Genomic DNA, 25,924 nt, shown 5'->3' with positions numbered 1-25,924 from the left:
TTTTCACGTCCTCCTGTCACAGAACAGCGAGTGCTCAGACATCCAGCAGAGTTGACAGCTCCTGTGGGGAGAGCTGAGGATTTTCCCTCTTGGTGGTTCTCTCTTGAGAACTGAGGGAGATTAGGGGCAGAGTCCTGACTGAGGGGACAGAGGGAGAATAGAGCCCCCTTTTAATAAGTGGTTTCCTCTGATCAAAGCCGGAGGAGATGCAAAGACAGGACAACAAATTGCGGCGTTTGTGAGGAGTCTGACTCACTCGCCACTGAGGATGCGGATGTAGCTCGTTTAAACTGGTGTGCTGTGACAGAGTGGTGCTAAATGGTGGACAGATTAGATCTGCCACTGTACATCAACACATTCCTGGCGTGGAGCATCACAACTCATGGCTACTGTAATGATCATTCAGAGGTTCATCATCCACAGCTTTGTGGTTTCACTCCTGAGGGTGAGGCCTGTGGCAGTGATGAAGTACTGTTCGTCCTGACTGCAAAATATATATATATATATATATATTAATCAGGTGTACAGTTTAATAACATTTACATGTGTTTTATCTATGGATGAAAACAAATGAATGAATGAATGAACTTTCAGCTCTCTTGTTACTGGGCATGATCATGTGACTAAGTTGATCAATAGGAGCCTGTACTTAAAACTGGAGAAGCGTGTCTTGGTACAGAAGAGCCTACTCCTGCCATGGATACACTTCCCTGCATTCTCCATGCTGCAGCAAAAAGTTTAACCCATTCAACACCACCAACCAATAACTCAGCAGTGACTAGAACTGAAACTCCAGAAGGCCGGGCTGAGACGGAGATGTACCGTGAACACAGGTCTGAGCAACAGGAATTCACTCTGTTCACTTCTACTTTAATTAAAACAGGGAAGACAGTCCACTCCTTGTCTTGCAAGAAACTCATTCATTCAAATCTGTCACGGCACCAGACTTTGTCAATACCGGCACATTAGAAATGAATGGAAATTATTATTTAATTATTTAACAATGACTTCAATCAGTCATTATGAATATTATTTAATAAATAGTTCTAATTTTACACATATGCTTTAGCATCATCGGGATCATAGCTTTGTTTTCTATATTTTTTAATGGAAATTGCCAAACGCCGTGGATCTCCAGCTCCAGCCAGGAGGTTCCACAGCACATGGTCTCATCCCAGTGTCACACAGAAAACACAGCACTCATTTGGACTGAACCTGTCACAGAGGAACTTATGACTGCTCCTCTCTCTCTCTCTCTCTCTATCTATCTATCTATCTATCTTACTCTCTCTCTCATTTTGCAGTCACTGACTGACTGGTGTGATAGATAAACCGCACACACCACAGTAATACACTCACACAAAGACAGACACACACACATACAGAGGTGCAGGTATGTTGGTGGGTGAGAGAGAGAGGAGGAGAGAGAGAGACTCACACTAATTGATCCATTAACAGTTATCACCGGGTTGAAAATATATTACTGTCAAGCATTTTCTGCTCAGACCACACACACAACTACAGATGGAGAGAACATAGATCAGACAGCCTGGTCGATGAAGACATCGCCCTCTGAGCCTGGGCAAAGCTATTGTTCTGCCCTCGCATCCGCTGAGATGAGCGGCTGTGGCACACTGACAGTCGGTGCAGGGACAGCACGGTACAGTACGGTACAGTACAGCACCATCAGTTGCTGGAGATCACCTACTCTAAGACTCATGCAGACACAGACTCATGCAGAAAGATAAGCTCAGTCTCTTACCGACTACGGTGTATCTGTCCATGTAATTCAGGACGTTGCCAAAGCTGAGGATCCCAGCGGCGGCGGCCGGTGAGCGGCATCTCAGCAGCGCAGCTCGGAATTTGTGGCCGGGTTGACACGCGCGGAGGTCCGGGTTGGATTTGAGTCCCGGGCTCATGCTGCCGGACAGCGTGCGCACCTCCTCCGAACTGCTGCAGCCTTCCATCTCACATCCATCGCTCTCCACGCACATTTTCTTACAAGAAAGAGCCAGCGCAGAGAATAAAATCACAGAGTAGAAAAAAAATGTTTTGGTTTTGGTTTTTGGTATTTAAAGAAAAACAGCCGACGCAGCGCTGCTCTGTGATTTAAGCTGACATTAGTCTCGGCGGGGCTGTTGTCTCAAATAGCTGACGCGGAGAAGCCGCTCTGCTCGGGAACATATTGGTTCTGCCGGGTTGGATGTTGGACGGAGGAGTGTGCGCTCCTCAGGAGTTTTTTCTTACCAGGACCAAGTGCAGTAATGCGGGGGGAGTGACCCGGCTGTAAAACTCCTCCCCTGCAGACCGCAGTTACTACAGCTACCGTAGAGATGATGCTGATCCACCTGATAGAAGCGGGACTGCGCTGCAGATTGATTCTGAGGGACTGACGGGGTGGGGAAAGTGTGCGTGGGCGTGACTCTATTATTTTATTTATTTATTTTATTTGGATTGGCCCAGACAGAAAACCATTAGGCCTAAATTAGACATTTTATCAAAGACAAAATAATAATAATAATAATATTGTTATTTATTCAGGACGAAGTACTGTAATCAATCAAATCAATATATTACATAACATTATATTACATTATACTAAATAATCTAATATATCTTAATAATCACTTAAGGTCAATATAATTGACAACCCAAGGACATGACTTACTAAATATACTATAATATAAGTAGAGTGGTAGATAGTAGTACTCTTAACCTTTGAAATGCAGTAATAACCTGATTTAATCAGGTATAATCTCCATACAAAGACGTAGTAAAAAGTTTTGGCTGCTGCTCAGAAAAGACAAGTTCACATGTGTGTCTTTAGAGACACGGTAACACTCAGAATCACCCTTACTGGCATTGTTTATACACAGACACATATACACACATACTTCACACACGCACCACTCCACAGCTGGCCAGGGTGGGATTCAAACCTGCGACTCTCTAATAACAAGGCTAATCCACCTTGACCCCTGGGCTTTTTAAAGGTTTAGTTACAGATACTGAATAGATCCCTCCGATTCACCAAGACCAGGTCACATAATAATGACCTTTGTACATTTAATTTCTATTTCTGAAAAGAAAATCTGTATTTAAAACTATAAATATAAATATATCAGATAACACATAATGTTAGCTGACAGTAATGCTGTATATAACTGTATAGTATTGTTTTATGATGTCATTATTAACTGATATATCAAGTGATTTCTGTTTTTACTTTTTTTTATTAAAACACCTTTGTATCATTGCTTTGAAAAGTCTTTGGTTATTAAGAGAACCACTAGTGAATCTAGGTCACAAAACTGTGTTGCACTGACACTGGGGGAGACCAGAGGAAACTTCTAACTGGGCCTTGTGTAACATGCTGACGCTTTTTTTAGACATGATTGGCTAATAGAGTGGTTGACATCTTGACTGTTAGCCTGTTGTTTCTTTTGTTCAGTTTCCCATATTTTGTAACTCCATCAATCATGTATGTGTACTACCTAATTGCATTCTGGACAACAGTCGTGACACAGCAACATGTGTTGACAGGGCTGAGAATAATGTAAAAAAAAATCAGATTATAATGAATTCTTAAACCACAATGTTAGGCTGTTCAAACCAGAGGACAACCAGAGGAATGGTGGACAGTACAGCTGGCAAAGTTCTGACAAGTATCCACAAATGTCTTCATACTCTACTATTAAACACACGTGTGTGAAAACTTTGAAGAGAAAATACTTTCTTCTTTTTTCCCCCCTGGCACCATAGCTGTCTATCTACCACTTCCCAAACATTTTGATAAATAAAAATTGTGAATCAACAGTTGACAAATATGTTGACACAGTTCTTTTCTCTGAAGCTTAGAAGACACACGTTGAGAATAAGAAGACATAGGAAAACAGGTCTTTGGACGTTGGAGGCAGTCCCAGCACAAAGTTGTCCCTGTCTAACAGGACCCCCCCCCCCCATGCCCTTTCTTTGGCATGGTTGATATGCTGCTCATGTCTGTGGGATCCTGTGTGTTTTCCATCTTGCAGAGCGGCTCGGTGAACCTGGGCCTATCTGTGGTAATGTTCTGCTGCGTGGCCTGGGGCCACTGTGTCACTGCCCCAGCCTTCCTTCCTGCCTCGGCTCAGGGCCGAGCCTACAGTGCAGGATGGGAGATAACCTGCTAATCGCTCGGCACAGTCCCCTCAGGGCGATAACGCTGACACTTTCTGCATCCACATGTGTCTTCTCAAGAAGTTTAAATGTCCCTCTGACATGTGCGTTCTAATCAGCTGTTCTTCTGCTGCACGTCTCCTCCTTTTAACCCCATTCACCAGAAGCCAGGATGTGTTTCATTAATTATGGCTACCATGAATCAAATGATGATCCCTGAATAATTAAGTAGTAACTGTTAGACCAGTAAGTCCACTAAGACCTCCTTACAAATGTGCTTGTATTTATTTTTAGTGTAATTAAATAATGTGTGTCTACTGAACCTGGAGTTAATACCTAAAAAATAATTCTGTTTTTATATGTGTGAATGTCTTCAGTGTTTTTATAGGCTGTGGTCACTCCTAGAGGTGTGGGCCTTCCCTCATTCATCATGACCTCGTGACCTCTAGACTCTCTGTGCTTGACAGCACCTTGTTGGAGCCTCGTGGCTTCCACACTGGAGCAGCCGACTGTCTGGTGGTAGAGCAGCTGAGTATTTGAATAGATTTGGGCTCATGTCTGCACTGGTCTGGGGACTGGTGTGCAGTGCAGCAGCCGACTGGAGGACATGCTAAATCTATATATAGAGTCCGGCTCCAAAGCAGCCTCTTTTATGTGTGCTTTTAATTATTTATTTGACGGCTCCGTCCATGAAGGACACCTTGGCCGCAGGTCGTCGGTCTTAGTTCATCAGTTTAGGAGGTAAGAGCAGCTCAGGCTCCTCTGCCTGGATCCAGATTGTCATTCTGTTTACTTCTGTAAGAATAATATTCCTTTTTTGTTGCCAGTGAAGCCCACAACAGGCTCTGCCTAACCTGAAACATTTTTTCAGCTACAGTTGTGGCCGAGACTGATTTGCAGATCTGCTGCTGTAGCTCATATTTATAGTCTGCATGGGTTTTGTAATTACTCCATTTGGTAGGGTTGTGTCTTCGACTGTGCAGCTCAGCGGGCAGCACGCATCAGTAAAAGAATGCTAAATACATGGGACTAAAAGTGTATACGGCATGGTGGGTCAAACCTCAGATTTGGCAGCGTTTCCTTTGTTGTCCACACTTGTGCTCCAGCCCCGAGGAAACCATCTGCTTGTCAGTGAAAAAATGCTTGATCGTTCTTTTACAGGGTTTTTGAATCAAAACTTAATTATATGTTTATACAAAGCAGACAAACAAAAAAAACACTTTTGTCACTGCCATGATGTTTTTCTGATGATGCTGGCTCATTTGCATTTGCAATCAGCATTTTGATTACCACCAACAAATTCTATACAAGTCAGTGTGAATTGACATTGATCTAATCAAACATTGTTCATTTTTACTTTGGTGATCCTGGTCTTTCTCTTTTCTCTTCTTACTAGCCGAGGCGAAGGCCCATGTGACGTAAAGAGCAGAGAAGGTGGGGAAAGCTCTTCCTCCGTGTGATGTCACACTGCTGCAACCGCTTGCTGGTGATAAGACAAGTGTGCAACTTCACATCCACAAATGTGGTCTAAGTTCTGCTATCATTTGTCTGCAGCTGATCAGCAGCAGAATTAGAATAGTAAACACACACTGTCAAAGACATGCTGTGTCCTCTCCTGTGGTAAATATGTACTGGATGACGCACACGGACAATTTCTGGTTATTGCTGATATTAGGACAGCATTCTGATTGCTGGTAGCAGCAAATTGTTTTATGTGACTTTATCCAACATGTCTGTTTCCATGCCTCAAAACTTCCTAGGTAAACAGTCACTTTATCAGCTCTGCCGTGAGCTCATTCATCGATCGCTCCCAACAACTTATTAGCCATTGTGACAGTTTCCTGAGTCGACAGGGGGAAACTGGGAGGTATGCAGATAAAGTTCTCAGAAACATAGAGCACAATACCTATTGTTTTTTTAATCACAGGTCAAATACCTACATAGAAAATGTTTTACACAAAATATCCTCTGCTGCGTATCACAAGTGATTGTAAAAAAAAAAAAGAAATGGAGGAAATACCATTGTACCAAAACCAAAACAACCATTGACAATGATGCTGTGTACTTCCAGTAAAAGTTTGATCATAAATTACAGGTACAGTCAACATTCTGGTTGTGGGATGGTAAATATTTGGTCACGTAAAACAGTAATCACTAGGGTACTTCAGGTACAAATTGTTCTAGAAACAAACTAAAGTATCCACACCACAGCAGCCTAAATAGTACAGCACTGTATGTTGGTATTATTTAAAAACGTGTAGTTCCCCCTTACTCCTCTGAGGGCAGCGCTTTATGTGTAGTAGGAATGTCTTGATCCATGGGTTGAGGATGTTGGTGAAATGTTATTGTTTAATATGAACCTAATCCTGTCAGTACTGTCAGCTGGCTACAATCACCGTGTAGAGCCTCCTGGTGTGAGTGGCTGTAAGTCTCCAATAAGAAAAAAAAACACTTTACTTTTGAACACTATATATATGAAACAAGACCAAACCCTGATTTAGTGATTTATATTGGTCAAGGGCAGGGTACCCTTTGGACAGTTCGCCTGTCCATCAGAGGGCCACATAGAGAGACAAACAACCATTCACACCTAGATTAATTAATTAATTAATACCAACATACCAATCAGAGTGCCCCATCAACCTATCAATATCAAGAATGTCCAATAATTGTATGATCTTGTAGATGTAGGACACAAGGGCGCTGACCTCTGTGCATGGTGTTCCTCAACACAACACAATAAGGATGTGCAGCCGTTAGGATGTGGAGACACTTCTGTAGCAGCTGTCAGAGACCTTTAGGAATCGGCTGACGTGTTCTGAAGCGTCAACATGTCCTGTTTGTCACTGGGTGTTCATCCTTGACAGGAGCAGTCAGTTTAGAATGAAAAATGTTTTCACCTATCACCTTTCATGAATTCAGCAGAGCGTTCACAGATCAACACTCACATTTTAGAGACCTGTAAACATCAACGGTACAAGCTCAGAGCAGGTGTCAATGGAGAATCCTCAATAAAAATGCCAAAGAACGAAACTGTAAAATGTTCAAATTGTAAAGAGAACGTACGTCATGTTAATGGTCATGCTCTTGTCAAAGGCAAAACTGCGACGTAAATAACCCACCTGATGTCACTGAATACAAGTCGTAGCCATTGTGGGTTTATACAACTGCGCCATCTCGTGGATCTATTTGGAGGCACACACTTACCCTGTTTTTTGTGTTTTGTGAGCACGTAGACATACGTTGAGTGGAATTAAGGTGATAAAGACTCGAAATAATTTGACAGGTTAGGATAATTATGGTTTGAAATGAAAATAATTACAAAATAGTTGTTTCGTTTTTGGGTGACTTCATGAAAATGCATGCAGCCACAACTATGACAGAGTTAAAATGTGTTTGTGTTTTTTTAATATATATTTTCGTTTAGATTTAGATCTTTTTTAATGTATTAAATAACAGGATTAAGGCTTTTGATTCAGTATCTAGTACAATAAAAACGAATAATGTGAGAAAACATCCACAACAACAGTAATAGCTATATTTAAAATATATATATGTTTATATGGTGTTGAGGTTATACATATCCCATATCCTGACATAAATCAAATACCAAAATAACCAAATTTAAATTGTTCAAGAGTGGTAATAGTTAATATAAACCAGTTGAATTATTTGCAGACATAACTGAGATTATTAATAAATTATTAAATACGTTTTAAATATACAAAATAAACTCTCGTCTTATTAAAGGGATATTACGTTTGTAGCTAAATGTATCCGCACGGTGGCAGTAGTCAGTTATAGGCGCGTCTGCGGCTGTAAATGTCCAGGAAGAAGAACACACAGTAGCAGTTGCAGGGAAAAGGCGAGCGAGAAGAAGAATGACGATCATGTTAGACGGAGAATAGCTGGGATCGAGTATTGTGTAGCAAACGTAAAAATAACACGTTTACCTCGAAGTCTTGCCATTGAACACAGTTGCATTACACTCGCTGAACTATGACAGAGCCTCAGTCGGCGTTGTTACTCAGGAGACAGCTTGCAGGTAATTAAAGCGTAGTGTTAGCCGGTGTTGGCTACCAGGCTAACCCCTGTACTCTGCTTTTAGCAGTGATTCAAATGACGGAGGTGGCGCAAACTGTTTTCGTGAACCTTCTTCAGTAATGTTGAGTTGCCCCGACAAATAAACATTCGGGAACTGTAGCGACATATTATGGTCTTATCAAATGACTCGCAAATACAGTTGTGAGTTTTGTTTTTACACAATAATTTACTCCATCTCTGCTGCCAGAAGAACCGACGACAGTCTTTTATCGAATCAGTTTTAAGCAGTTAGCCTAGCCGTAGCCTATGGCTGGCTCGACTGGCTCACTGTGTTTACATGTTTCTTAATCATTTTTTGCTTATATTCTCAGCACTTAACTACGCTGACATCACACTTGTTGTTTTAAACACACACCAGTGTATATTTATATTAATAAATTTCTTTGGTAAACCATATCGCAATTTTAACACATATCCAAACCAATATATTGGCTGGTTTTGCTCTGTCGCTGCAGTTAGCGTCAACACGCAATGTAAAACTGCTAGTGTTGATCACCTTTTTTCTCTGTAAAGGCGAGTCGGCTTCAGAATCAAATATAGAGATAAATGTCTGTCAACTTGACATATTTACGATACATACACGTTAAAGGTTTAAGACCTCGCGAGTTCTCCTGTAATCCTATATGCTAACGTAGACAATGTCTCTACTGTTGGGCGACCATCGACGTAGTGTTTCTCATAGACAAATCTGTAAAATTCTACATTGTTAAGATGATACAGTATTCTACAGGAAGTGGATCGTAAATTGACATGTCTCTATTTTTTCTGTCATGTGCATTAGTTTAAGGCTGTCTTTCTTCACTTTCTTCACACGTTCTTTTTGTTGGCCACGATGTTAGAATTGTGTTTTTTTCGTTTCATAATTCGTAATTAACACAAATTGGCCCAGGACTGGCAGACACTGGTTAAACCAAGCTAGGGCATCTTAATGAGAGTTTTAAAATGGAAATGACTGAGGAGAACGGTGTATATCATCGTTTGCTAAACACCGAATGTGTTAATATGAGCCAGAACAATATTCTGTACTTTATAAAACCACATTAAATTGCGTACACTGCGGTTTATAGTTGTGACACTTTGACATGAATACAAAAAAAATGTAATATTTCATAAAAATGTATTTAACTGATATATTAAAATGGCATTTTATGAACAATTAAAAAAAAATGTTGGTACTTTTTCCACCTTTTTTTTTTAAATCTAGAGTTGAACAAAAATCCAGTGGAGGGATTTTCAGCAGGCCTGATCGAGGATGATGATCTCTACAGATGGGAAGTCCTGATCATTGGCCCACCCGATACACTGTAGTAAGTTCTCTATTACTTGTCATGTGAATTTCCCAGCGGAAACACAGTCTAAAAATGTTTTCAGAAAACCCTTGTTAATTATCTTAACAAAGTGATATTCATTCCTTTGTCTTTTCACAGTGAAGGTGGTGTGTTTAAAGCTCATTTGACGTTTCCCAAAGATTACCCTCTCAGGCCTCCTAAAATGAAATTTATTACAGATATTTGGCACCCAAATGGTAAGTTGAGATTTTTCCTCCAAACCATTGCGAAAGTTTTCTTTACACATTGAATCATAATATTGTTATGAAATAAAAAAACACATAATTTGTCCCCTTTAAGTCTACTACAATAAATTTAACTTTATCTTGAATGCAGTCATGAAATGTACACTTGAGAAGCAAATACGAAACGGTTGCAATAAATAATGCTCAGTGCTGCAACAGATGTCTGATCTGTAAATGATTTGGCAAATATCTGCATGAATAATTATGTGAATCAGGAATAATTATATAATTTGCATCTGTGCATTTTTTCCCCAGTTGACAAAAATGGAGATGTATGTATTTCTATTCTACACGAGCCTGGTGAGGACAAGTATGGCTATGAGAAACCTGAAGAGCGTTGGCTTCCAATCCACACAGTCGAAACAATTATGATAAGTGTAATCTCTATGTTGGCTGACCCAAATGGGGACTCGCCAGCTAATGTGGATGCTGCAGTAAGAAACTTTACAAAACATTTAGAATTGTGCAACATTAACGTTTTGTGCTATATTTTCTTTCATCAAATTTCTGTGCTTGTGTGCAATCTAAACTGTGGTTTATAAAGGTACATATTTAAAAACTATGAACATATGTAAGTAATGATAAAGGAGATGTTTGCCAACATTCATTTTTTGTCCTTTTTTTTTTTTACAGAAAGAGTGGAGGGAGGACAGACACGGTGCATTTAAGAGGAAAGTTGCCCGTTGTGTAAGAAAAAGTCAAGAAACTGCATTTGAGTGATAAATAGCAAGGATATAGCGTCATAATTTCAGGGTAGGTAATTTCATTTTATGAAACTGTTTAAGGACTCAGCATAAATTCTTTACACCAAATAAAATGTTAATGCAGAATATTTCTGTGATTATTTAGGCATTATTTAATGGCTAATGAAATCTGGTGTGGATTTGTGTCACTAGACTGTCTGGAAGCCTGAGTAACATGTCTATATTTGTTGTTTTAACTGAGCCATGGTATAGGGGTACATATGAAAGACATTGCTGCAGCACATCAGGGCATCCTTAAATCATGTCATATCAATAAGGTATATATTTTATAGGTCAAACCTTTAGTCCTGAATACAAAGAGCACGGCCCATGCTTGTAGTCCATCATGTTTCTATCTGTTTTTAGGTTGTTGATTGTTGTTAGGTCAATGATGTAAATGAATGTCAAATACTCTTGGTAATCTCTTTTTTGTGCTCTCTGCCAGGTCTCAATTGAAAATCAAGGTGGCACTGTTTCCTGCACACTTTCATCTGCCAGGCTTAGTCTCCTTCATTCTGCCGAGAACAGACTGACTATTGTAGGCTACAGTAGAACACACTGGTGACTACTGCCAAGGCTGTTGAGGAAAATACACCAAGCAAGTGCCAACTCAAAAAAACATCCAAACGAACATGGAATCCTATGAACTGTTTCAACATTCAGGAAGTTATTGTAAAGACATGTATATAGGACAGACTTAACAGGATAATATATAAGCTCCCTTACCATCCATGAAGACTCTTAGACCAAATGGATAGTGCTGGTTCACATAGATTTTTACTCACTCTACCTTTCTCTGCTGCAGCATGCATTAGATCCCTTAGGTTGTTTTATCAGAATGTCTCAAGTCTTAAATTATGATATTTTTTTGGAGGAATGTCACCTGTCAGGAGTTCAACAGAGGATTGTGTGATTGAAGGCGTTTTCCATGTTAGTCTATAATAGTGTACATAAATTATTAAGTTGTCCTCATACAGTACGGTGCAGAAGTTTTTGGTGTGTGTACACATTTACGTTGCACCACCTTTCTGTAGCCCTGTTCTTTAAAAAGAAAAATGTAATGCAAATGCATAGAACAATATGTTTATATTCAATACCATAAGGTGTTTTTAAGCCATTCCGTGGCTGGAAAACAAGCCCTTTGCCATGACTGTCCAGCGGAAAGAGACATGTCCGTTGGCAATTGCGATATCAAAAGTGAAGAAAATTTTGGTTCTATATATTTGCTTACAACACCTTGAGAAAGAAATGGGCTGCAAAAAGAGGTTATTTAAGAAATGTATGCACTTGCCTTAATCTTTTTCTCAATGCTGTTAGTGAGTCTAATCATCCTGTTCAGTGTCCCCTACCTTCTCACATTTATGTGCATGCCTTGTATGTATATATATATATAAATATATGTATGTATATACATATATGTATGTGTTTATATATATATATATATATATATACATATATATATATGTATGTGTATTTATACATATATACATATACACTTTGTGTTTCTTCAAAAGTGCCTAATAATGAAATGCCTGGGCACCTTAACCCTGCATTGATCAAGTGTTTAAACTGTTTGCGAAAGAAGAAGCAATTGTGTATCGCCTATATTTGAATATTATAATCACATGGAAATGAATTGGTATAAATTTGGTGTAGCAATAATCCCCCCTGTGTTAGGTGTACAACTCATTCATTTTTCATATCCTGATACAGTGAGATATCCTCTTCTCCAGTACTTGTTGTTTTAGCAGCATCATTTTTCTTTTTGTGTTGTCCTTGGTAGGAATTGTTATGCATGCTTGATCTTTACCTTTTTTGTGCTGAGTGTTTCTGGGATTATTTTTGATTGTTTGTGTATACACCATGTTTGTCCGTTATGTTTGTCACACCTTTTCCTGACCCACATACTTATGATTATTCTGCTTACTGAGCTCTTGCGGTTTTGCCTAATGTAAAAAGACAAAATACTGATGTATATTTTTCATGTTATAAAACCTGTTACCTGTAGTGAGTTCTTCTAAAATATTAGCCCTTTTTCAATACTTATTTGTGGACTGACTTTTTTTTGGACACCATAGAATGATAAATTGCTTGTGTCAAAAACAAAAAAAATCTTGTCTCAGTCCTAATCAACGTCAGGGTTGCTGTCGAGGCTGCAGTCCTCGTGGTCATCAGACACGCAGGGAGAACGTGCAAACTCCATACAGAGGGATAGGATCAGCAAACACAAACAAATTTACATTAGCAGATTATCTGGTGTTGAAATCCTGGAGAGGAGAGGATCCTTAATAGTACCTTTTTATGAAGACAGTAAATTATAGCGTAATAAATAACAATAATATAATTCTTTAATTCTAACTTGGTCCGCTGCCCCCTCACCCTCCCAGCGCTAGAAAAAGGATGCTTATATATTTCAAACATAGCCATATTGTTATAGGTGTAACTACATCAATGATGATATTACACACACAATGATAAATTATAATTTCATAATAAATTAATATACATTTTATACAGTGTTTGAAAAAGGCAAGACATGTTTAAAAGACCCAAGCAATTAGCACAGTTTAATTCACACTTTATCGCCTACTTGAAAAACAATTCATAAAATATTTACTTTTAGGAAAGTGTAGAATAAAAATCAATTGGGACCTTCTTTTCAACCCCATAATTTTACAATGAGCTATTTTTTCCATACACACCCCATCGCAATGGGGTGTGTTGGAATTGATGTGTCCTTTTTCAAAATTTTAAACACATACAAAAAGTTTAAAAAATATATCTATGAACACACAAGCTTAATTGTGAACTAATGCAAATATTGGTCATATTTAATTACCTGCTCCTTTATTAAGGCATATTACATTTTTATCCCAGTCATGTCCCTAAGCCTTATATTTATTTTTCTGGCCAATCAATCACACCTGCATTTTTTTGTCCTTTTTCTTCCATTCTCAGAAATTCAGGTTCTGGATTCTACATTCTACTCCCAGTTCAATGAAGCATCAAGTTTTTTTTCATCTTGATGGTGGCTCAAAACTTAACTTATATAAATGAAAACGTTAAGCAATGTACACTAAAATAAACGCTAAAAGCGTCGAATTTCTTGCCACTGTTTGGGCACTCGTATATGATTTTAACTATTTCTTCCTTGAGGTTAAAGTGATTATGACATAAAAAAAATAATTCTACAATGTTCCCAAAGTACAATTATTTTAAACAATACGTTTAATTCAATATCTATTCTGTTCGAAAAAGCATTCGAAATGAACGACGGTTTTGAACGCAGCACTTCTGGCTTCTATGTACCTCCTCGTTTTATCGCGATAGGGCGACTCCTCGTCGGAGCTAACTCTAAGCAACATGGCGGAAGGTATGAGATTTATATTTTTGGTTATTGAGTACACTCCCTTTTACACTTATGTTCTCAATGAACTGATATGACCACTCAGATAGTATCTCGACGGGTTAATGGCCCGTACAATGGCGGGAACTGTTGAAGCAAAGTCCTGCGACACTCGGTTTTGTTGCACTACCTCTTCAGTGAGCAAAATCTATGGTTAGCTGTCACTAGCTGAATTATAGTTAGCCCAACCGGGCAGGGTATGTTCGTGGTATGGTTGGATTGTCTGCGACTGTGAGCAGTGTTTATTTAGTAGCTATCCGAGGGAAATACCGCAACGTATCAAGGCGTTTGCATTTGTTGATACAAGTATTTAGCGTTCTGTTCATGATACGGTTGCATCACAGTGACTTCACTCTTTAGCAATAACGTCGTTTAAAGACATAACTTCTTTGTCATTGTCGTGTTCACAGGTCACTTTTTAAATTAGTAGATTCATAGCATACACCGGGGCCAGGGAAGTTGCTCGGTGTGTCTACCTGTCATGTGTAATTGCTCCACCTGCTGAAGTGCCTTGTCTCAGAACAAAACCAATTGTTGTCTAAGATCTGAGTGATATTAAATGCAATGACTATAATCTGAACTTTTGCTGTCAACAGAACGTAACGAATTTTGTCCAAGCTAAACATACATATGTACATGCATGTCAAATGATAACTCACTTTTGTTTACTAGACTGTTTTTACTATAACGGAACTTTCCTAAACTGCAATATTTCCTTATGTGTTTATAAGCATTCTGTTTTTATGATCTGGCAATACTTCACTTGAGAGAAGAAAAAACAAATAATGTCTCATATACCCTGTCAATATACATCACAGTCCTTACCAAAGTATTCGCATTGCTTAAAATTTGTCGTATGGCACTTTCTTTGTAATATATATATATATTTTTGCTGATGCATCAGTTAAGTATGCAAACCCTGCAAAAAAAAGTTACTTTAAAGCTTCAATAAAAAAGTCCAGTGGTTGGCTGGTCACTCTGAAAAGCATACCGCCCTTCCCTTCTTGGGCAGATCAGGTGGCTTTTAGAAACATCCTTTGCTGTTCCTCGTGACCAGAAACGGTGTATGAGAGAAGACAAAGTAACAATGTGCAGTGTCAGCATTCTTTCTTCACTGAAACTCCACTGATTTAAAGGAAGGAAATAGGCCCCAGTGAAACTCTGTGGACCTTTGGCTTGGACTAATGCAGTGTTGTGACACATAGGTTTGAAGAAATCGTCAGATATTTTGAAGAACAGGAAAAGGAACCTTAATTGCCATTTAAAGGTTTTAAAGATCATAAAAATGTGTTACACAATTTAAAGCATTCAAATTATTCATTGACTAGTAGGAGTAGATTTAATAGAAAAGTTGGGGAAAACCCATCAGTCCTACTCCTACTGAGTTGAGTGTGCACATTTTTTTTGTAGTGCATTAAATATAATGAATTAAAACTAAAAAGAATGTTTTAATAAATCCTGTCATAGTAGATATAGCTCAACCAGAGATTTGTCATAGCCGAAACGGTTGAACTCTGATCTGGGTTTTACCCCTGTGTAATGCAAATAGCTGGCAGTTCAGTGTGTTCAGCCTTTCAACAGTGTCACAAAAAGTTCAGTAACGTCAAAAGTTCTGAACTTAAGAAGCCTCTTGAGTGAGAGTTTCTTTGGATGTTACTATTTTTTGGATTAAATCACCTGGATGACTGAGAACCATCACAGACAAAAAGTTCAGTAACCCTCAATCATGATAAAGAAGTCAAAAATCCTAGCTCTGTTAAAACAGCAGCTTTTATCTTCCAGTCCTATTACTAACAGCAGTCAGGTCTGTTTTTTACTGATAAACATTTACTCTGTCAACTGCCCCGGTCACTTGCAAAAGAAAGGGGTGGTGTATGGGTGTAGACTAACAGCTAGTGTTGCTGTAGATGAGCAAACCACCATGTACTTGATTTTACTGTTTATTGTCAAGAAATTCCAGAATTACCATCTTAAAGTTATACCAAGAATACATTCTAACCTTTTCAGAAGTAATTGAGACTGTTTTTGTATATTTTGTTTCTTATCCTGGTGTGGAACAGAGGAGGTGGCCAAGCTGCAGAAGCATCTGGCACTGCTCAGGCAGGAATATGTAAAAATGCAGCAGAAGCTGGCGGACACTGAGAGACGCTGTGCAGTGCTTCAGGCGCAGACCTCTGGTCAGGGCTCCCCCAACTCAGCAGCCGCAGACACCTTCATTAGTCGTCTGCTGGACATCGTAGCTGACCTTTACCAGCAGGAACAGTACAGGTGGGGATTACGGAGCAGCACGTACACTACTTATTAGAGAGAATTAATGCACGTTTACACAGTTCACAAAATCTGAACTTGTTTGTTTTGTATAATCCAAATTATAAACTGCTGATATGCTGCTATAACATCACAATTGGTTGGTGTTTTAATGAAGCATGCAATGCATCAATCTAGGGCAGTGGAAAACATTAACAGATTAGTATGTTTGCTATGTTTTGTTTATGTTTATTGGCTGTGAACTAGCGTATTGAGTTTTGCATAAAGATAAGATTATTGTGCTTTGTTTGCAGTGATCTGGAAGTGAAGGTTGCAGAGAACAAGATATGTGCCCACAAGTTTGTGTTGGCTGCTCGCAGTGATGTTTGGAGTTTGACAAATCTGGCTTCCACCTCTGAACTGGACCTTTCTGGTGAGCAACGCTTTATTGTTCAAAGAATATCCCAAACATTTCTGTAAACATTAAAACTCTTGGGTATAAAATAAATAAATAGTAATATTACAGTTTATAACACTGTTTTACCATTACTTTTATATTATTAGATAGGCAGGATCATTTTAAATAAACCTTGTCTTATGTTTGAAGATTGCAAGCCTGAGGTTGCCATGGCGATGTTGCGCTGGGCATACACTGATGAGTTGGAACTTAGTGAGGATGATGCTTTTCTAATAGACCTGATGAAACTGGCTAACCGCTTCCAGCTCCAGTTACTTCGAGAAAGGTCAGTGCAAATTCTTTCACTTAAATAGCTGAATAACTGTTTTTGTACATATTTTGAAAAACAACATATGCACTTTAAATAAATATATTATAAATATATTAAAAAAAAATTCTCCAAACAGGTGTGAAAAGGGTGTAATGTCCTCAGTAAATGTAAGGAACTGTATTCGCTTCTACCAAACAGCCGAGGAACTAAATGCTACCACACTAATGAATTACTGTGGGGAAATCATAGCCAGTCACTGGGTAGGTCTCTGCATATTCAAATTTGATCAGATTCACCATCTTTTTCTCTGAATCATAAAAGATGTGTGAGGTATGTTTTTTGTGCTTCTCGGTTATTTGATACTAATATATTGAGTTCAACTTTTTTTTTTATAAGGATGATCTGAGAAAAGAAGACTTCAGCACCATGAGTGCCCAACTTTTGTACAAGATGATCAAATCCAAAACAGAGTTTCCACTACACAAGGCCATCAAAGTTGAGCGAGAAGATGTGGTCTTCCTTTATCTAATTGAGATGGATGCACAAGTCAGTTTACAATTGATAACAAATTTTAACCTCAGTCAGAATTCTTTTTCGGTATGAAAAATGATCATGTTTTTCACAAGGCTTAAAAGAGATTTTGTGCATGATGTTATTATTTTTAGTTACCCGGCAAGCTGAATGAGCTGGACAACAATGGTGATTTGGCATTGGACCTGGCACTTTCACGTAAATTAGAAAGCATTGCCACCACTCTGGTCAACAACAAAGCTGATGTGGATATGGTGGATCAAAGTGGCTGGAGCCTCCTGCATAAGGCCATTCAAAGGGGTAGGCATTTATAATAAGTTTTGGCCGTTGCACACAACCACTTGGTCAATGACAATTCTGTTTGGTGATCACCCAGGGCATTTTTTCTAATGCCAAATATGTGCCTCAAAAAGTTTGGGAAACACTAGCTTAAGCAACAATTTGTCTGTGTTTTCTCTTGACCTGACACTGATACTTTTTTGAAAAGTGTTTTTAAAAGAAATGTTTAAAAATTGAATAATAAACTTTCTAGGTTATAATCACTTTTGTTCTCCTAAAGTTGATTGGTAGAATCTGTTTTTAATGGCTTTCAACCTTTGGTACCCTCTTTTCAGGTGATAAATTTGCATCCGTCTTCCTAATTCGCCACTTGGCTCAGGTAAATGCCGCCACAGTTGGTGCGGTTGAAACTCCACTTCACCTGGTCTGCTCTTTCAGCCCCAAAAAACACACTGCAGAAGTAATGGGTGGCATGGCAGAAATAGCTGAGGCCCTGCTTAAGACTGGAGCCAATCCTAACATGCAAAACAGCAAGGGCAGGTATTTCACCAGCCTTTTGGATTGTGGTATCAGTGGAGAATAAGGACACCTTGGAGCACCATGTCACCACTTTGTCTATTTTGTTTTTAGAACTCCCCTGCATGAAGCTGTGTCATCAGGAAATGAGCCAGTGTTCAACCAGCTACTACAATGCAAACAGTGAGTTAGTTCCTTATGTTATTAGTTACATGGAGTTGTGTTTATGTGATAGATTTACCACAAAGTAATTCCAAAGCTTGTAACTTATTTACCTCAGAAAATAAACTTAATGACACCATTATGTGTAAATCATTCATCTAATTAGGCTTGACCTGGAGCTCAAGGACCACGAAGGCAGCACTGCTCTGTGGCTGGCACTGCAGTATATCACCGTATCCTCTGATACATCTGTGAATCCATTTGACGTTGACGTTCCAGTAGAGAATGGAACCTCATTTGATGAGAACAGCTTTGCAGCACAGCTCATTCAGAGGGGAAGCAACCCTGATGCACCAGACACAACCACAGGTGCCACTCAATAATTAATGAGAGTTGGATGGAATGTTGCTTCATTATTTTATATTTATAATCATATCTATTCTTTCTTGCTCTCTATTCTTTCTTCCAAAGGAAACTGTCTCATGCAGAGAGCAGCTCGGGCAGGCAACGAAGCAGCTTCTCTCTTCTTAGCTACCCATGCGGCAGAGGTCAACCATGTCAACAAATGGGTATGTTGACAAGAAAAAACAAAGTTTATCCCTGGGCATCCATGCACATTTGTACAACCTTTATAATGTCAGTTGTTTTGTATCAAACACCTTATCTGAACTTTATTACACTGTATAATTTGTGGTGATATCTCATGCGTGTTTTAACAACATCTTTGCGTAAAAACATTAGTGAGTTTTGGCAGTCAGTTTTACTGCAAAAGTTTAACTTCTACATCAGCAACGTGCAGTGGCACTAGGTTTCAAGAGTACCATAAGTCCTGCCAGGACAAGATAATTGGAAAGCTCTTTTACGTTCCAATATTAAATCCCAATTTTCCTCTTTCTCTTTTTAAGGGTGAGAGTCCGCTCCACACAGCATGTCGCTTTGGCCTCGCCAGCTTGACTGCTGAACTTCTCCAGCAGGGGGCCAACCCAAACCTGCAGACCCAGAAGGAGCTGCCTGATGACACACATTGTGTGGCAATGCAGACCCCTCTCCACATGGCCATTGCTCATAACCACTCGGATGTGGTGTCCGTCATCCTTGAGCAGAAAGGTCAGTGTGTCTCTATAAAGTGATGATACACTTAACCACTCACTGAAACATCAAAATGTTTACATTTGACCTAATTTGTTGTTATTTTTTTACAATTACTCCAGCCAATGCACTTCATGCTACCAACAACTTCCAGATCATTCCAGACTTCAGTCTAAAAGACTCCATGGACCAGACGGTGCTTGGCCTTGCCCTCTGGACAGGTAGACATCACTGCATACAGTTGACTTTCAATTATGACCTAACTTACATTTAATGGTTGTGCTTAACAACCTGCATATGATTATACAACATGTATAATTTGGGTGTAACAGGTATGCACACCATAGCAGCTCAGCTGCTGGGCTCAGGTGCTTCCATCAATGACACTATGTCCAATGGAAAAACTCTGCTTCACATGGCGATTCAGAGACAGGACAGCAAGAGCGCTCTGTTTCTCCTGGAACACCAGGCAGACATCAATGTCAGGTACATTTAAGGCGTATTCTGTTATTTTACATACATTTTATTTTATGTTTTGACAGTGTCTATAATATTTGTATCCTTGTTTTTTTCCTGCATTGAAGGACTCAAGAGGGACAAACAGCACTACAGTTAGCCATTAGTAATCAGCTGCCCCTGGTGGTAGATGCTATTTGCACAAGAGGAGCAGATATGTCTGTAGTAAATGACAAAGGAGACCCTCCACTCTGGCTGGCCCTTGAAAATGGCCTCGAAGATATTGCATCTACACTGGTGAGACCTGTTAATATTAGAGTTCTTGTAGCTCAGTCTCATGTCACCGTGTCTGTTTGATGAAACACTCTGGTAAAGGTTATATAGGTAATAGATATAAATGTAGGTTAAAATCTGTGTTAAAAGAAGAAATAAAATTCAAAAAAATATTGTTTGCATTTTTTAGTGAACAATGATTAGCATGATGGCCCTTTTTTTCTGTAGTTGATACAGTGTTGAATGTATACTGATTTCATAAACAAATATATTTCTTCTTGTTGTTTGGTTCACCAAGGTCCGCCATGGCTGTGATGCTACCAGTTGGAGCAAAGGACCTTCTGGTTGCCAGCAGACCCTCCTGCACAGAGCTGTTGATGAGAATAATGAGGTCTCTGCTTGTTTCCTCATCCGCAGGTTTGAAATCTCTTCTTTTTGTTGAGTTTTAAAAAAAAAGTTGATCTAACTGTGTCTAATGTAGCTACATAGCTGCTTTCTGTAGTTTACAGTTCACTAATGTCAGTAATTTGATTGTGATTTGAAACCAATATTATGTGTCTATAGTGGGTGTGACGTAAACAGCCCACGGAGGCCTGGACCAAATGGAGAAGGAGACGAGGAAGCAAGAGATGGACAAACGCCACTCCACCTGGCAAGCAGTTGGGGCCTAGAAGAGGTGGTGCAGTGCCTTCTGGAGTTTGGCGCTAATGTGAATACACAGGTCTGTCACAGTTTGGATGCCATTTTATTACACCTTTGAAAGGATTGATATCTTACATCTATAGGAAAAAAATAATCCAACGAAATACAGCATATCTCAGAATATTCTTCTCATTATTTCTTTATGTGATTGCATCAGGATGCAGAAGGAAGAGCGCCCATCCATGCTGCAATTAGCAACCAGCACAACGTCATCATTCAGCTTCTCATTTCCCATCCTGACATTCGTCTGAATATTCGTGACCGTCAAGGAATGACCCCTTTTGCCTGTGCTATGACGCATAAAAACAATAAAGCGGCAGAAGCCATCCTCAAGAGGGAGCCAGGTGCTGCCGAACAGGTAAGAAAAACAAAGCAGGTATGATAACACTCAGGATACAAATGGACCAATATCAATATATATTATTTTCTGTTCTTTCCATCCAGGTGGACAACAAAGGGCGCAATTTTCTACACGTGGCTGTGCAAAATTCAGATATTGAGAGTGTACTCTTCCTCATCAGTGTTCAAGCAAATGTCAATTCCAGAGTTCAGGATGCAGCCAAACTCACCCCTCTCCATCTGGCTGTCCAGGCTGGATCTGAGATCATAGTCCGCAACTTGGTATGATGATGATGATGATGATGATGATGATGATGATGATGATGATGATGTTGATGATGTTTCTGCTCTGCATGCTTAGTAAACTTCCAGTGTTGATGACATGGTTGTAAATGTGCTACTGTTTTTTATGTTTATGCTTCCAGCTGCTTGCTGGAGCCAAAGTAAATGAGGTGACCAAACACAGACAGACAGCCCTACATTTGGCTGCTCAACAGGACTTGGCCACTATTTGTTCAGTCTTACTGGAGAATGGAGTAGATTTTGCTGCAGAAGATGAAAATGGAAATAATGGTGCCTTCATTTTTTTATTCACCTTAAATAAGTTCATAGTTTATCTTAATCTGAAGAAATGTCTCATTTTTAATCATTATACATTGTCCAGACACGGTATTTTGGGGTATTACTGTACAAATTGTTGTTTACTTTTCGACATCCATTATCCCTAAAGCTCAGTGTATATAGACTGACGTTTTTGTAGTTTAATCTAAAGCATGCTTCATTAGATTATAGATATATGTCATGCAGCAGGTTTTACATATAATCAAAGATAAAAACGTTTTCTCATTTTTTACCCCGTTTTCTAGCTCTGCATCTGGCAGTGATGCAAGGCCGCCTTAATAATGTCAGAGCCCTTCTCACAGAATCCAATATTGATGCAGAGGCATTTAATCTCAGGTAAATAAACCTTAATTATGCAATATAGTAAACAGTATTTTAAGCAAAATAATATTTAATTTAAAAAATCAACCTGCAACAATTTAACCATAATAAAAATGATCAAACTCTCTTCTAAAATCAATTTTCACCCAGGGGTCAGTCACCGATGCATGTACTTGGCCATTATGGGAAAGAAAATGCTGCTGCCATATTTGAGTTGTTTTTGGAGTGTATGCCTGAATACCCTCTGGACAAACCAGACAACGAAGGGAACACAGGTAAAGTGAATGTTATTTGTTTTGTTTTTTCTGTCCATCAAGTTCAGCATGTCCAGTATTGTTTTATGACTGATGTTTTGTTGCAGTTCTGCTTCTTGCCTACATGAAAGGCAATGCAAATCTATGCCGTGCAATTGTTAGGGCGGGAGCACGGCTTGGTGTCAATAATAATCAGGGCATCAACATTTTCAACTACCAAGTTGCTACAAAACAGTTGCTCTTCCGCCTTCTAGGTATGTTTCTGTACTTTACTGTTTCAGTAAATAACAATAAAAATATTTGTATTGCTGTGCATTATATTTATTAGTATCCTGTCAATTTTTTTAGATATGCTTTCCAAAGAGCCCCCATGGTGTGATGGGTCCAACTGCTATGAATGTGCTGCCAAGTTTGGTGTTACAACTAGGAAACATCACTGGTTAGTTTTTCTTACATTAAGAAAATAATATTTTTGTACTTTTCTCATGTTTGATTCTATTAAAAAAACCCACTGGTCCTCTTTGTTTATCACAGCCGCCATTGTGGGCGCCTCCTGTGTCACAAGTGCTCGATAAAGGAGATTCCCATCATCAAGTTTGACTTGAACAAGCCTGTGAGAGTGTGCGACATCTGCTTTGATGTATTAACTCTGGGCGGGGTGTCATAATGTCAGCCATCACGGAACCCCAACATTATCCTCTGAAAATTGCCATGCCAGGATCAACTTGGCACAGATAATCAGGAATACCAGGAGAAGTGACATCAGTACCAGGACAAACCAGAAATCCTGGAATTCCTGGACAGTTATGGATCATCGTCTTTATACTATTTCAGTATAAAAACCATTATTGTTCTAGAGGGACTTTTCAAGTAGAAAGTGAAACATTGTCTAATTGTTTTTGTTTTGATCAAAGAGTCTTTAAAAGTAGTTATAAGCAGCCCTACAGTCTGAAGAGCCACAATAAATACATTGAGTTCTTATCACAGCAAACTCTGAGCATTAAAAGCAGTTGTTATTTTTTTTAATTAACAAATATCTTCGCTTTTTTCTACATTAGTTTAGGATTGTATATGATGCCTGCGGCTGTCATTACATTACAAATCTGTATGTGTCCGGTCCATTGTTAAAATGATATTTGAAAATCATCAACCAAAAATAACATTCCATTTTTGACCTGCCTACAGAGGATGTGAGATGTTGTGATCATGGCCTTTCATGTTGCCTGGAGTCAAGTTGTTATCTTGACCCCATGACCTTTAATGCTTTTTGATTTCTTAGCCTAACAGGTGCACTTTATTGACGTCACATAACATTTCTGATCATTGGGGAGAATGTGTAGTAGCCATGTAGTGTGGCCACTTCAAGTATTGTTAAATTGTACAGATAAATGTGTGATATTTTTTGACCACTACAACTGTTTTGTACTTTAATGCAGTTTGTGCTTGTCATCGTGACAAACCTAAATCTTGCCTCTGTTAAACTTTTATGCACATTGTTTAATCTTTTATGCACATTGTATTGTATCTGTATGCTCAGATATTTAGCCTGTTTCTTCCTGGTGTATCCTTTTGGGAAAGGGAAGAAAACTTTACATAAAGTTAATCAAAAAAAGTTTGTACTGCACTTATATTTCTTCATCACTCCGAGTTGTTTTGACCTTGTGTTTTACTGCACTTATATTTCTTCATCACTCCAAGTTGTTTTCAGCTTGTGTTTCTTAGCAGCAGGCTGTGACTAAGACGGCTTTTCTTAACTGGCTCAGAGACTAGTGCTTTCCAACATAACACGAGTCAGCTTGTGGATGGCAGCCATCATATTTCTGAAGGTTGGGGTTTTTCTCTGCTGCAGATTGGTCCTCAACACAAATGCAACGAGCGCTGGGTGATCCAGCAGAGAAGAGTTTTCGCGGGACACCTGCCCAGTCTCTTAATACTCCCCCACTGAAAGAAACCAAATGGGGAAAAAAATATCAGTTCTTGGACCTTCCATTAATACCTTCTCTAATGTAGCTACACAATGGATCACTAAGATGTGAATACCTCTGAGTAGAGCACCAGAATCTTCCTCCTTGGGCAGAGCTCCACTCTGAATTGCAGGCTGGGAAGCGAATCATGTCTGACTCAGACTGGGCCTTCATTTTCTGGCCTTCAGCCAGGGATGTCTCCACCTGCAGCAGAGCCTCTGTTGGCTTCCCCGTCTCACTGTAGAACTGGCCTGTTACCACACCTAAAATTCAATTTTTACAGATACAAGTTGTTGTTGGTTAAACAAACCAGTTGAAGACCTTGTCAAGAAATGCATGTATACATATTAAACAAGTTAAGTTAAAAGGAAAAAATGGGGAGTGGAATTTATGGAATTTTATGGAATTTAACATAAAGCGTAAAAAACATAAATACTTGTTACTTGAAATTATTGAGAGAAAAAAAACAGGTGAAAGTAAACACATGCCATGAACCAGAAAAGAAAATTAAGACATTCATTTGACATCCTCTTGAACATGCTGTAATTACTTTAAGTATGCCAGCAATGATCTAGGTCAAGTATTTGTTATATTTCTACAAAATTGAACAAATCAAAACCCCCACAGTACTTGTCCCACTTTATACCATCATATTTGATCAACCTGATGGACAAAGGCCACTCACCCACACTCTGGTACACTTTCTGATAGAAGGCCAACCAGTCGTACAGGGCTACTACCTGCAGATGGGAGAGACTGGACACATCATCTGTTAGTCCACTTTCTGTGAAGTCTCCAGTTATGAACGACAATGAGGCATCTTTGCCTGAAAATAGGTACACAACATAATTGATGATCACCTAGAGCTGATGATGTGAAGAACAGTATTTTAAACCTTTTAGTTTATATATATATATTTGTCAAACTTGTCTACCAATTTAACTATCTAATAAAACAAAATAACGAAAGTATTACTTCAGTAATTAGTTCGTTATAACATTACATTCATAACATATAGTTATCCTTACTTGTGCTTAGATAAAAGTAATTCAAATTCAATATTGAGTCACCTGCCATGAAGTGATATGCTCCACCTGGTCCGTAGTGCTTATACCCATTTTGTACATCAAAAACCTGTCCCACAATGGCCAGGTAAAGGCCCTTGCTGCCTTCCTCCCCGTCGTAAAGTGACAACTCATCTTTGCTCAGGACCCTAACAGGGAGACCGTGGCTTGATTCATGTCCAATTTTAAAGGACCACTCGCGAGGCATTAACCAAAATGCCATACCCACGGCTACAACCACAACCACTACGTAACTGAGCATGACGACCGTCCGGGAATGGCGATATTGTATCCATTTACATCATTCATCTCACTCTGAACTTGTATCACTGAAAACAAACGACTATGGCAGCTTCCGTAAACAGGGACCTGATGCGCACGCGCAAAGTCTAAACAC

At 39.1% G+C, this 25,924-nt stretch overlaps 4 protein-coding genes across 7 annotated transcripts in view; 2 read left to right on the top strand and 2 right to left on the bottom strand.

The window, feature by feature from the left end:
• spns2 (SPNS lysolipid transporter 2, sphingosine-1-phosphate) overlaps positions 1-2,751 on the bottom strand; it is a 47,947-nt gene extending 45,196 nt beyond the window's left edge. Inside the window, exon 1 of one of the 2 annotated variants that reach the window (XR_003052953.1) lies at positions 1,763-2,751. Coding sequence is in view for 1 of the 2 variants with exons in the window: in XM_008332809.3 (XP_008331031.1) it covers positions 1,763-1,994 (232 nt within the window). In the remaining variant the exon portion in view is untranslated. The remainder of the gene's footprint in view (positions 1-1,762) is intronic. The other variant, XM_008332809.3, reaches the window with a different exon arrangement.
• A 5,227-nt stretch (positions 2,752-7,978) lies between these two features.
• Positions 7,979-12,617, top strand: ube2g1a (ubiquitin-conjugating enzyme E2G 1a (UBC7 homolog, yeast)). The gene is made up of 6 exons (XM_008332808.3): positions 7,979-8,200; positions 9,464-9,566; positions 9,687-9,784; positions 10,088-10,266; positions 10,466-10,585; positions 11,021-12,617. The coding sequence occupies exons 1-5, from the start codon at positions 8,155-8,157 to the stop codon at positions 10,550-10,552; spliced, it is 513 nt and encodes a 170-aa protein (XP_008331030.1). The 5' UTR covers positions 7,979-8,154; the 3' UTR covers positions 10,553-10,585; positions 11,021-12,617.
• Positions 12,618-13,840: 1,223 nt separating this feature from the next.
• On the top strand, positions 13,841-24,114 carry ankfy1 (ankyrin repeat and FYVE domain containing 1). 2 transcript variants are annotated; one of them, XM_008332806.2, is made up of 25 exons: positions 13,841-13,948; positions 16,042-16,249; positions 16,543-16,661; positions 16,836-16,971; positions 17,093-17,216; positions 17,353-17,502; positions 17,622-17,787; positions 18,102-18,306; positions 18,397-18,465; positions 18,611-18,813; positions 18,916-19,013; positions 19,350-19,551; positions 19,656-19,754; positions 19,866-20,019; positions 20,118-20,286; positions 20,561-20,679; positions 20,827-20,983; positions 21,122-21,322; positions 21,409-21,585; positions 21,729-21,876; positions 22,170-22,260; positions 22,396-22,520; positions 22,607-22,753; positions 22,848-22,938; positions 23,034-24,114. In XM_008332806.2, exons 1-25 carry the CDS (start codon positions 13,939-13,941, stop codon positions 23,164-23,166), a joined length of 3,501 nt encoding a protein of 1,166 aa, XP_008331028.1. In that variant the 5' UTR covers positions 13,841-13,938; the 3' UTR covers positions 23,167-24,114. The 2 variants fall into 2 exon arrangements, with proteins under 2 accessions (XP_008331028.1, XP_024921253.1); XM_025065485.1 differs by lacking the exons at positions 22,170-22,260; positions 22,396-22,520; positions 22,607-22,753; positions 22,848-22,938; positions 23,034-24,114 and adding an exon at positions 22,018-22,116 and having other exon boundaries at positions 21,729-21,909.
• Positions 24,023-25,914, bottom strand: cyb5d2 (cytochrome b5 domain containing 2). Of its 2 annotated transcripts, none has more exons than XR_003052844.1 (5): positions 25,534-25,914; positions 25,149-25,289; positions 24,540-24,726; positions 24,181-24,440; positions 24,023-24,130 (listed from the first exon to the last, which is right to left on the bottom strand). XR_003052844.1 is itself a non-coding variant. In XM_008332807.3 (5 exons), the coding sequence occupies exons 1-4, from the start codon at positions 25,787-25,789 to the stop codon at positions 24,266-24,268; spliced, it is 759 nt and encodes a 252-aa protein (XP_008331029.1). In that variant the 5' UTR covers positions 25,790-25,914; the 3' UTR covers positions 24,033-24,166; positions 24,235-24,265. The 2 variants fall into 2 exon arrangements, 1 of the variants encoding a protein (XP_008331029.1); XM_008332807.3 differs by having other exon boundaries at positions 24,033-24,166; positions 24,235-24,440.
• Positions 25,915-25,924: the final 10 nt, after the last annotated feature.

The sequence above is a fragment of the Cynoglossus semilaevis genome, chromosome 19 (assembly GCF_000523025.1).
Source record: "Cynoglossus semilaevis isolate Cse_v1.0 chromosome 19, Cse_v1.0, whole genome shotgun sequence".
NCBI lineage: Eukaryota > Metazoa > Chordata > Actinopteri > Pleuronectiformes > Cynoglossidae > Cynoglossus > Cynoglossus semilaevis.
This window is presented reverse-complemented; position numbering and strand designations above follow the sequence as displayed.

Excerpts from the sequence above, each read along its gene's own strand:
- ube2g1a (XM_008332808.3), top strand. The coding sequence starts at position 8,155 with ATGACAGAGCCTCAGTCGGCGTTGTTACTCAGGAGACAGCTTGCAG. Across the intron at positions 9,785-10,087 it reads AGATATTTGGCACCCAAATG|TTGACAAAAATGGAGATGTA; the intron begins GTAAGTTGAGAT and ends TTTTTTCCCCAG. Across the intron at positions 10,267-10,465 it reads CAGCTAATGTGGATGCTGCA|AAAGAGTGGAGGGAGGACAG; the intron begins GTAAGAAACTTT and ends TTTTTTTTACAG.
- ankfy1 (XM_008332806.2), top strand. Across the intron at positions 17,788-18,101 it reads GCATAAGGCCATTCAAAGGG|GTGATAAATTTGCATCCGTC; the intron begins GTAGGCATTTAT and ends CCCTCTTTTCAG. Across the intron at positions 20,984-21,121 it reads GCGCTAATGTGAATACACAG|GATGCAGAAGGAAGAGCGCC; the intron begins GTCTGTCACAGT and ends TGATTGCATCAG.
- cyb5d2 (XM_008332807.3), bottom strand. The coding sequence starts at position 25,789 with ATGCTCAGTTACGTAGTGGTTGTGGTTGTAGCCGTGGGTATGGCATTT. Across the intron at positions 25,290-25,533 it reads AGCATATCACTTCATGGCAG|GCAAAGATGCCTCATTGTCG; the intron begins GTGACTCAATAT and ends ACCTATTTTCAG. Across the intron at positions 24,441-24,539 it reads TTCTGGTGCTCTACTCAGAG|TGGGGGAGTATTAAGAGACT; the intron begins GTATTCACATCT and ends GGTTTCTTTCAG.